This window comes from Corvus brachyrhynchos, unplaced genomic scaffold, assembly GCF_000691975.1.
Source record: "Corvus brachyrhynchos isolate BGI_N302 unplaced genomic scaffold, ASM69197v1 scaffold10, whole genome shotgun sequence".
Lineage (NCBI taxonomy): Eukaryota > Metazoa > Chordata > Aves > Passeriformes > Corvidae > Corvus > Corvus brachyrhynchos.
In genome coordinates, this window is record NW_008236180.1 from 3598260 (window position 1) to 3608692 (window position 10433).

At 58.7% G+C, this 10433-nt stretch overlaps 2 protein-coding genes across 6 annotated transcripts in view; one reads left to right on the forward strand and one right to left on the reverse strand.

Moving 5' to 3' along the window:
- LOC103617661 (tyrosine-protein phosphatase non-receptor type substrate 1) overlaps positions 1–4789 on the forward strand; it is a 27811-nt gene extending 23022 nt beyond the window's left edge. The window contains exons 3-8 of one of the 2 annotated variants that reach the window (XM_017733642.1): positions 89–400; positions 551–898; positions 1154–1252; positions 1649–1673; positions 2056–2095; positions 2780–4789. In XM_017733642.1, the coding sequence (XP_017589131.1) occupies positions 89–400; positions 551–898; positions 1154–1252; positions 1649–1673; positions 2056–2095; positions 2780–3034 (1079 nt within the window). In that variant the 3' untranslated portion in view covers positions 3035–4789. The remainder of the gene's footprint in view (positions 1–88; positions 401–550; positions 899–1153; positions 1253–1648; positions 1674–2055; positions 2096–2779) is intronic. The other variant, XM_017733644.1, reaches the window with a different exon arrangement.
- A 1120-nt stretch (positions 4790–5909) lies between these two features.
- On the reverse strand, positions 5910–10427 carry PDYN (prodynorphin). 4 transcript variants are annotated; one of them, XM_017733757.1, is made up of 5 exons: positions 10302–10427; positions 9389–9817; positions 8144–8202; positions 7365–7512; positions 5910–7116 (listed from the first exon to the last, which is right to left on the reverse strand). In XM_017733757.1, exons 4-5 carry the CDS (start codon positions 7491–7493, stop codon positions 6550–6552), a joined length of 696 nt encoding a protein of 231 aa, XP_017589246.1. In that variant the 5' UTR covers positions 7494–7512; positions 8144–8202; positions 9389–9817; positions 10302–10427; the 3' UTR covers positions 5910–6549. The 4 variants fall into 4 exon arrangements, with proteins under 4 accessions (XP_017589246.1, XP_017589239.1, XP_008632552.1 ...); XM_017733750.1 differs by lacking the exon at positions 9389–9817; XM_008634330.2 differs by lacking the exons at positions 8144–8202; positions 9389–9817.
- Between the last annotated feature and the right edge of the window lie 6 nt (positions 10428–10433).

The window sequence follows — 10433 nt, forward strand, 5'->3', positions numbered from 1 at the left end:
TTGCCGTTGAGGGTCCCCTCGCGTGGGAGGGACCGGGGCTGGGCAGGGGGCAGAGCCTGGTCTGATGGCCCCGTGCTTCTCCCCACAGCCAAACCCAGCCCCCCGCTCGTGTCCGGGCCTGAGCAGAGAGCGATGCCGGGGCAGTCGGTGCCTTTCACCTGCACGACTGGAGGGTTCCTTCCCAAAGAAATTGGGGTGAAATGGTTCAAGAACAAGGACCCCATGACGGCTCAGCCGCCTCAGGTCACCGAAGAGCCGGTGAAATCCTACAACGTGTCCAGCACAGTGATGGTGACCCTGCAGAAGGATGACGTCCGCTCGCAGCTCATCTGTGAGGTGCAGCACTCCACGCTGCCGGCCCCGCTGCGTGGGACGTACCAGCTCAGCAGGACCCTGCGAGGTGAGGGCTGGGGGACTTGCACTGGGGTGTCCCTCTCCTGTGGGGCTGGGGGCCCTGGGAGGAGGACAGGGGATCCTGGGGCAGGGACAGGGCTCCCTGTGGGCAGCAGAGCTGGAGATGCCAAACACCAAGCTCTGCCTCTCTTCCCAGTTCCCCCCAGTGTCGAAGTGCGTGCTGAGCCGAGCCCCGTCGAGGTGAACAAGACCGTGACCTTCACCTGCCACATGAAGGAGTTTTACCCAGCAAACATGTCTGTTTCCTGGCTGGAGAACGGGATTGAGATAAAGGAGGAGAACATCTCCCGGCCATCGGAGCTGCCCCGGGGCTTGTTCGAGCTGAGACGCCAGGTGGAGGTGCAAGCGACGGAGGAGAAAAACGGGTCCACGATCACCTGCATGGTGGTGCACGATGCCCAGGCCCCTGTCAACTACTCAGCCGTCCTGTGGATCTCCAACCCGGCCCAGGGGGGACTGAGCAAGGGGTCCCAGATGGATACGGGTGCGTCAGAGCTGCTGGGATGGGGTGCCAGGGCAGCTGTGTGGTGTCACCCTCTGAGGAAGCTCAAAGCCCCATCAAAATGTGTTTGAAGGACCAAATCCCCATATCAGGGGGCTGGGGGATGTGATGGTGGCAGGCACCAAGCTGTCCTCCTTGGTGCTTCATGCATCACTGTGCCAATCCCATCTGTGAGGCTGCAGGGACTGGGAGGTACCACGTTCCTGGGCCATGGTGACCTTTTCATTGATGTTTCAGACGATATGCTCATCTACATCGTGGTGGGCGTGGTCTGCATTGTGCTGGTCCTGCTGGTGGCAGCTATTCTGTACCTCATCCGGACGAAGCAGATCAAGGGTAAGGGAGCCGAGTGTGTGGCAGGGAGGCACCTGCTCCCAGCCCCATTTTTCTTCTCTTTCCCATGGGTTTCACATTGCCCCATTGGACAATAACTTCTGGCAGTGCAGCTGCAGGTCCTGCCCCATGGGGTGATGGATAGACCTGCCCAGGTTGTTTGCAGGCTGCAGGAAAAGCTCTGCCTGGTCTGACCCCTGTCCTGCACCTCCTGTGCTCCCCTAGGAGCAGTCCTGAAAGAAATTGATTGAAACTCCAGGGAATTGCAGGCACTTGCCTCTGGGAAAAGATGTGTCCATGTCCTTGAAGCAGTCTCTGCGTGTGTTCTCTGTGCCCAGGGAAATGGGGCGTTTGTCTTATTTTCTGAATTACTTCTTTCCTAAACTACTTCTCTTCCAGCAGGTAAAAGCTCGCCGTCTGCCAGGTTAGTGCAGATCTCTTCTACTCACTGGGTAACCTGTGGGAACTCTGAGCTGGACACCTCCATCCCACAGAGTCCCTCAGGACTGGGATAGAGCTGTATCCCCAAAACTTGTGAAAGGGACGGCAGAGGCACAGGCTCTGCCCATCTGGGGGCTCTGTGCCTAGGGGGATTTTTGGCTTGTGGTGGGGCTGAGCAGGCTGGTGGGAGGTGGTCTCTGGCTAGCAGACAGGCAGCTGGACCAGCACATGAGCCAATGCTCAGGACCTGTCTTGCTGGGTGCAGCTGCAAGGACCTTGGCTTGCATCTGACCTCCCCAGCTGCTCCGTAACTAAGGAAGAGACAACAGGATGCTCCGTCTGACTGTTTTTGTCCCTCCTTCCAGGTTACATGAGCCAGAGAAGAGCAGCGAGGCCACGACCCAGGTGGGTCATCCTGGGACTGGGGAGGGAGAGTGGCTGGGAGCCACTGGAGCTGGGAGTGGAGGGTGGTGGTTCTCCAGTGAAACATCTCAGTGTCTCCAGTGGAGGGTGGTGATTCTCCAGTGAACATCTCAGTGTCTCCAGGCTGTGGCTGGAGGTGGAAGAGAAGCTGCCCCAGGAAGAGGGTAGCTACTTCGCAGCATCTTTTATGCCTTCACCCTCCTTCCTCCTCCTCCTCCTCCTCCCAGTAAAGTCTGGGTTGGTGCTTCCGGGAGAACCAGCTGTGCGATAGCCAGCCAGGCTATTTGTGGAGTTATTTTGCATTTGGTGACGCAGCTACGAGCAAAGTCGTGATCAGCAGCAATCTGTCCGTCCCACCCAGGCTCTGCCAGCTCCCACGTGGGCATCACTGGGCAGACTGGCCCTGCTGGGATGGAGTGTCTTCAGCGATGGCTCTGGCATTGTGTCAGTGGCTCTGAAGCCAGAACAGGGTGACAGGGTGGCTTGTGATTTGAAGCTGTAGTATGGGGTAGAGCATGGCTGCAGGGTGGTGGCTGCTGGCATGGTTCCCCCATACAGGCAGGGACTGTGGCATCCTGGGCTGAGCTGCAGTGGGATTGACTCCAGAGCAGGGCTGTGGGTACAGGGGGATCTTCCCAGAGGAGGAACTCTTTGTGCCTCACACAGGAATCTGACCCCAACAACCTGACCTACGCGGACCTGAACTTCGACAAGGAGAGGAAGACCATCCGCCGGATGGTGGAGATGAGCCAGCAGTCGGAGTATGCCTGCATCCAGACCAACCAGGCACCCAACGGCGACGACAACCTCACCTATGCCGACCTGGACATGGTGCACCTCAGCAAGGCACCCAAGCGGTCGGCCCCGCGCCCCGAGGAGGCCGGCTCTGAGTATGCCAGTGTCCAGATCACCAGGAAGTGAGCAGTGGCTGCTGGGACCCCGTGTCCTGCAGGGACCTGCTCTGCTCCTCCTGTGACTGTTCTCTTGGAAGCACTGGGAGCAATGTGAAGATGCGCTGCGGTACCTGTGTTTTAGGATGGAAATGGAGCCCTCAATACTTGTGGGGGTCTTCTCCCATCCAGAGAGACATGATTTTTGGGGCCAGTTTGGTCTTGGGGCTGCCAGCTCCATCCCTTCAGGACCCCCATATCAGGGGTTGCTCAACCTCAGTGTGCCGGCTTTGCCTGCATGCAGATTCAGCCAGCGGAGCAGCAGCTCCTTGGGAAGCTCCGGCTGGGCTGAGGGGACAGGTATACAGTGCCTCCACACCAGCTCTCATGGGGATGCCACTGCCTGGCCCTGGGCTCCCCAGGACCAGCAGGGTCCCCACACTGCCTTCTGGGGCTCTGCCACCACGCCTGGACACCAAACTCTGGCTTTAAAGGAAGGACCGAAGTGTCTGCCTCTCTTCCCAAGTGTCCCTTCTGCGGGACCTCCGTCTCGCCCCAAGGCCAAGAGGCTGAAAGGCCATTTGTACTAGTTTGATGAGAGACTCAAAATCAGAGCTACAATTTAATAGGAAAAATCAAAAATAAATGCAGTAGTACAGAAACACTGACAGAGTCAGGATACAACCTGACAGCCTGTTGGTCGGGGTGGTGGTAGCAGTCTGATTTAGTGGTAGCTGCGGTCCTCCTGATGTGATAAATGTGGTTCTGTTGAAGCAGTGATCCTGTGGAAGGGTCTGGTCTTCCTCTGAAGATCCACTGGTGGCTATGTAGCTCTTGTCCTCTGGGAATCCTGTAGGTCAGGGCTGCCTGTGGTGTTCCAAGCCCCAGATTATATCCAGCTAGGAATGCTCGGTTCCTCCCCCTGGGCGGAGCATCCCACGATGGGATGATGTAATTTTATGAGTCGTGCAGTGAGGCTTGATGGCTCATTAACAGAAGATATCGAACCGGAGGGAGTTATCAGGGATGTGTCATGGAAGAGATAAAGAACCCTGCCCCACCTGGTTTTAACAGATGGTGATAGAATACATACTTTTGGTTACATCTTACACTGTAAGACACCACTGAGCCGAGGCCCCCACCCCGCCGTCCAGGGGAGCTCCAGGTCTGGCTCCCCAGCACCGAGCATCCTCCTCATCATCATCATGTTCCTGTGCACAGCCTTGCCCTGCACTGGGACCCACCAGCGCTGCCCCAGGCTTGTACAAAGCGTGCGAGGGCCCCCCCAGCCTGGCTCCCCCCGGGAGCTCCCTGCAGGTACCGTGTAACATGTTTTGACTGTTTGACATGTAACTGTTAATTTTTAGAGCTGAAACCCCCAATGTTTTGTGTTGTACGTGGGTGTACTGCTGTGTACTTAACACTAGACTAAGATGTGCAAAATTAAGACCGAGGCCTCAGTAAAGAACCCCCCAAACCCTACAGAGTTTATAAGAGGCTTATATGTCCCCCCACCTCCCAGCTCTGTCTTGGGGGCCAGGCAGGCTCCCCCCAGCCCACCCATGGGGACAAATGTCTTCTATCTGTCCCCTTCCTGGGCCACCGTGTGGAGTCTCACCCTGTGTTGGCTCCTGCAGCAGTGGAAATGTGGGGGGCTGGGGGCACCTGGGGTCCTTGGGAGTGCTTTGGGAGCAATGTGACTGCTTGTACAGACTTTTTTGGGGTTGGTTTTTGTTTTTTTTTCTTTTTGCTTGCAAGATATTTTTATAATAAAAGTGAAAAGTCCTGTGCTGCTCCTGCACATCAGCGTCTCCCTGTGCTCAGGGAGGTCACCTTGTCACCCGTACTGGGGCTGCAGGGTGAGGTTGGGGGTCTGTGTGTCCTGCAGGGAGGAGGAGAGGGGGGATTCATCCTGCACAGCCCTGTAGTGTGCTCTGGAGGGAGGGAAGAGGAAGGTAGGAGGTCGAGGCTGGGGTGAGGGCTGTGGTGCTGGTTCCCTTGGGCACCATGAGATAAGGGAGCAGTGCACCCCACGGGCAAGGACTGACCAGGGGCTGGCCTGGCTGCATCTTTAGGTGCAGGGAGTTGAACTGGAGCTGAGGTGCCCAAACTGGAGTGCAGGCTCTGTGCTGGCTCCAGCCTGTGCTGTGGGTGAGCTGAGTGTTCCAGTGCTCTGCAGTGACCTCCCCCCTTTTCAACCTGGAGCTGGTGCCTGGGCTGTGTCTGGGACATGAACTGTCTCACCAGAGCCAGGAACTGTTGTGTGGGGCTACATTGACACTCAAAAGGGAAGCTGTTGCCCAGGCTGGGCTTCCTCAGCACTGAGCGGCTGCTGGTGGGGTCACACATGAGCAGAAAAGGGACGGTTTGCCCACTGCCCTTTCCCAGCTGGGGCAGCAGCTGTGATTCCCCAGGGAGCCTCCCCTGGCTGCTGCTGCAGGAGGGATTTTGCCAGCACCTTACGTGCCCCTGCACCAGGCTGAGCGTCCCTGCCCTGCACTTCATCAGCTGCAATGGCCATGTCACCCCCAGGATATGGCTCCAGAGGTGCATGGGGTCCCACATTCCTTTTGGCACCCATGGCACAGGAAGGATAGCACCACGTCCTGCCTGCAGGTCTCACAGCCAGCACTGCTGCAGGAGGTATTTTGCCAGCACCTTACGTGCCCCTGCACCAGGCTGAGCGTCCCTGCCCTGCACTTCATCAGCTGCAATGGCCATGTCACCCCCAGGATATGGCTCCAGAGGTGCATGGGGTCCCACATTCCTTTTGGCACCCATGGCACAGGAAGGATAGCACCACGTCCTGCCTGCAGGTCTCACAGCCAGCACCCCTGGCCTGCTTGGGCACCCCAGTTTGGGGTGCTTGCTCTGCCCTGCAGAGGACGCTCAGCACCCAGCATGGCTTCAGCTTTGTTGGCATCTGCCTTTTATTGACTGCGGGGGGGAGGGAGGGGTTGGGTGTTGGGGCATGGGGTGGCCCCTGCCTCTGAGGTCGTTCTTGGAGGGGGAGTCCAGGGGCACCAGGTGGGTGCTGGGATTATTTGGACACTGTGAGAGGCTGGGGGAGGGGAGCAGGGGCTGGGCTCAGCACTGCTTGAGCCCCCGGTGATGGTGCTGTGGTTCTGCCAGCCACCTCTGCCCATGGCCACGGCAGCTGCTTCCCTGATCCTGCCCTGGCTCATCCTGCTGCTCAGAGGCCACTGCCTTGGCCATCATCAGTCTGTGATGGTTTCCAGACCGTGCTGTGCTCCAGCAGCCACGGGAGGATGGAGGATATGTGTGCCCAGCAAGATGCCCCCGGGAGCCCTGGGCTGGGCCACAGCCACACCGCCAGCAGCTGGAGGAGTGGCACTGTCCCTTCCATGCACAGGATGGGCAAGTGAACCAGAGAGGGACAACTGGGGATGGGACCCTTGGTCCCCTGGGGGAATGAGGCAGGGGTGACACCAGCCACACCAGGCTGGGCAGGGGACGGGGCTGGGGTGGGTGGCACAGTCAGGGTGGCAATGTGGGGACCGTGGTCCTGCCATCCCATGCCTGGCTCTATAGGTCCGAGACCTCCTCTGAGTAGACGCTGGGGTCCTCGTCCGACCGCGTGATCACCTTGAACTGACGCCGCAGGAAGCCCCCGTAGCGCTTCTGATTGTCCCACTTGAGTTTGGGCCGGATGCGGCGCAGGAAGCCCCCGTAGCGCTTGTGCAGCTGCGCCAGCTCCTGCCCCTCGGCCCCAGCACCCGTGGGCTCTTCATCCCCATCACCTGCCGGCCCCGGGTAGTCCTCAGGGGCCGCTCGCTCCCCCGGCTTGGGGCTGAAGCCCCCGAACTTCTTGCTGAGGCCTCCCTTGCTGTGAGCATTCTCGCGGAGCAGGGACAGCAGCTTCCCCTTGGACATCATCTTCATGAAGCCCCCATAGCGCTTGACCGGTGCCAGCGGCAGCTCCGCAGGGCCCAGATCCTGCTCCGGCTCTGCCTCATTCTCCTCTGCTTCTTGTGGGGACGGGTCTGTCCCTTCAGCCAGGGCCACCAGTGGGGCCAGGAGCTCCAGCGCCTTCCTGCACATCTCCCACTGAGGGCCGGGTGACAAGAAGCCCTGGCATTCCCACAGGCACATCTGCAAGACAGCGGCCACAGCGGCCCCAGGTGCTCGGGGTGACCCCCTGCCTTCCTCCCACCCCACCCTGGGCGTGTTTCCACCCCAAGCCCAGGGGTCCGCGCCCTCTCGGCTCAGTGTGGAGCCGAAGTTTGCACCCTGGGGTGCCCATGACCACCACACCAGGTGCCACCCAGCTCTGCCACCCTGCACCCTGCACTCCACTGCTGTGGCTCCCTGGCTCATATCCGTGTGGTGCTGGCACTCACCAGGGGCCGAACGCTGCTCTCGGTGCCGCGGGTCTGGGCTGTGCAGAGGGAACACTGGGTGACACAGTCGGCAGATGCCACCGCACACAGGGACAGGCAGAGTGCCAGCGTTAGTGCCTGCCGTGCCATCTCACTCCACAGACACTGCCTGGAGAGGGGAAGACAGCACAGAGCCTGTCACCATCCCTGTGCCAGCTCTGAGGGCCCATCACCACTCCACAGGCACTGGGCACCTACCACGTCCACCTGTGAGCTGCTCCTGGGGACATACACGAGGACCTGTGCCTGTGTCCATTCCCATGTGACTCACCTCCGGCTGCTGCTCCCGGCAAGGACACCACAAGATGTGACCCCTTACCCTGGCTGCAGCCTGGTCCTTGGCACAAGCCCTGAGCCATAGCCAGTCCCTGGGGGCCACCAAGTCACTGTGGGCAGGACCACCATAGCATCCATCTCACCTCATCCCGATTCCATCCCATCTATCCTCTCCATCTCTCTTAAAAAGTCCCTTTTTTCCCCAGCATTGGGTTTCTCTGTGATTGCCACGTCTGCGTGGCACAGGTGGATGAATGACCAGCTCTTCCCCATGGCCTTGGGGAAAGGAACCACAGCAAACAGAGCTGTGGTGGGAAGTGGATGGGGTGGTGCCATGGACCAGTGTGGACTCAACCCAGGCTGCTGTACCCCACACCAGTGCAGCCTCCTCTGCCCTCCCTCCCACCCACCAAGTCTGCATCAGGAGAAAGGGGAAAAAAGAAGGATTTCGGGTTCAAGCCTACCTGCAAACCACGTTCGCTGTCCTCCAGCCGTTTGGGAGCCGTGACAGAGCCTCTGGCCTCTGTGGACGAGGACACCGTGCTCAGCTGGGAGAGGGGCTCTGTGGGTGGCAATGCTAAACCTGACCCTGGGTGAGGCTGGAGGGGCCAGTGCCAACCCCAGCTGCAGTGCCACAGGATGACGGTGCCACTGGGACCATGACAGTCCCGGAGTAAGAGCCAGCCCCAAAGGGGTGTACAGGCTGCAAGCCCCTGCCTGCCTCCCTTGCTGCTTTTATCTAGGGTGGAAGGCATGACCCAGAGGGATCTGTTACACATTAATGACGCATATTAGAGACTATTGTGTTCTCCAGCAGTAGCTGCTAATGTACTGTAATTGGTACTGATGAAGAAATGTTAATGCCACAGTATTAATTCATGCTAGATTAAAATTTAATTTGAATTATCTGCACCATCATGTGTCGAGCTGTCTGCATTCCTCGGCTGCACGGCCACCAGCTCTGTGCATCACCGCAGTGCCCTCGTAGCACAGCAGGGAACAGGGTGGCAACTACCCAGGATGGCAGGGGCATGGTGGGACCTCAGCCAGCCCTCACCACTGAGACACGGGGACAGACTCTTATTGCCTCAGGGCCACCGAGACAGCATGGAGCAGTGAGGACACGCCAGCTGCACAGGTAGGTGCCAGCTGCAGCACTAGGGGGAATGAAGATCTCCAAAAGAGCTGATGACTGCTTCCCAGGAGCATTTTCCTCCCTTTCCCCACCCGCTTCCCCTCCCTTGCTCCTCTGCTGCCGGAATCCCCGTGGGTGCCGCCAGAGCAGCGTGCAGGGATGGCACCGGGAATGTTCCCATGGTGGGAACAAGCTGCCGGTTTGTCTGACACTGCACAGTTCAGACCTCTGGCATTCTGGACACAGTGTGTCCCATCCCTGTCACCCTACTGCAGACGGAGGATTTCATGGCACTCGGGGGAGCTGCAGTTCTCCAGGCACAGCCTGGCCAAGGACACCCTGGGACACCCCACTGCAAACGGACCGTGTCCAGGTGGTGCCACAAATGTCCCGGCAGTGCTCTGCCTGCTCCTGAGGCTGGGATAAAGAGGACTGGCAATAAACGGGAGCAGGGAAAGGGGAAGAAAACAAAGGGCTTTGGACAAAAAAGGAAAGAAGCAGCAGGGAGGAAAAAGCAGAAAGAACACAAAGGGAGGAAGAAGAAAAGCAGAGTTCGAGCTCAATCCTGTGTTACCTGGAGGAGCCCAAGGCTCCGGAGCCATCCCTACTGCAGGAGCACCTTGGAAGGATCATGGCAGGGTCTGGAATGCCAGCATTGAGTTCCAGCCTCTGTGGCTACTCCCAGCACATTCCACCTGTGCCAGGTACATGCCGGTGTCCCCTCCTCCCCTGTCCCACTTCCACTTGAGTCTTCAAAGACCAGGCTTTGCTTTGGAAAACCCCCAAGCCACATTCATGCACCCCAGGGGCCAATTACAGACCTGGTGACCCAAGGAGGGATGAGGAATCAGGACTGTGTGTCTCTGCCGGAGAGCAGAGACTGACCCCATCTTTATTAACCTGCAATTATACTTAACGAAGGACAGGAACAGCTCTCCCAGACTGTGCAGATCTCTCCTCCCTCAGAGGTCCAACTCTGCAGGTTCGGATCCTGCATGTATTTCTGGTGGAGAAGAACAATCAACCTTCCAGCAGCGCCTTTCCTCACCTCTAAAAATTTCCTGGAAACACCATCAGGATAAGGCTTCTCCAAAACTCAGTAACTTTCGGAATAGAATCACTCAAAACTCAGCACTGCAGCCACCACTGCTGCTTGTGCCAAGAAGGGGGAGAGAGAACCCCCCCATCCTCTCTGCCCCTCCAAGCCCTGGGTGATCCTGCTGCCAGGATGGCAGGCATGGCATCAGCACGGAAATGAACCCCAGAAGAGCTCTGGACAGCTGTTCATGGGCTCTGAAACTGCTCAAGGGATGAGAGGGACCTGCAGCCAGGTGGAAGCCCCCCAAAATAACACAAGTCCAACCACGAGCCACTCTCAGCACTGCGGCTCAGACGGTGTTTTTAAACTGTCACTTTTTGGGGAGCAAGAGAGATCCCCTGACTGTTCCCACGCAATGGAAGGGGGATGACAACCCCGGCAGCCCTACCTGCCGCTGCTCCCTGTCCCGCCGAGCACCCGCTTCGCCAAGTCAGGACGGGTCGTGGCTGATGGGTGTCCCTCCACGGGCGTCAGGCTGCGCCAATCATCGGTGGCAAGGCCACACTGGCAGCTGGTGCCA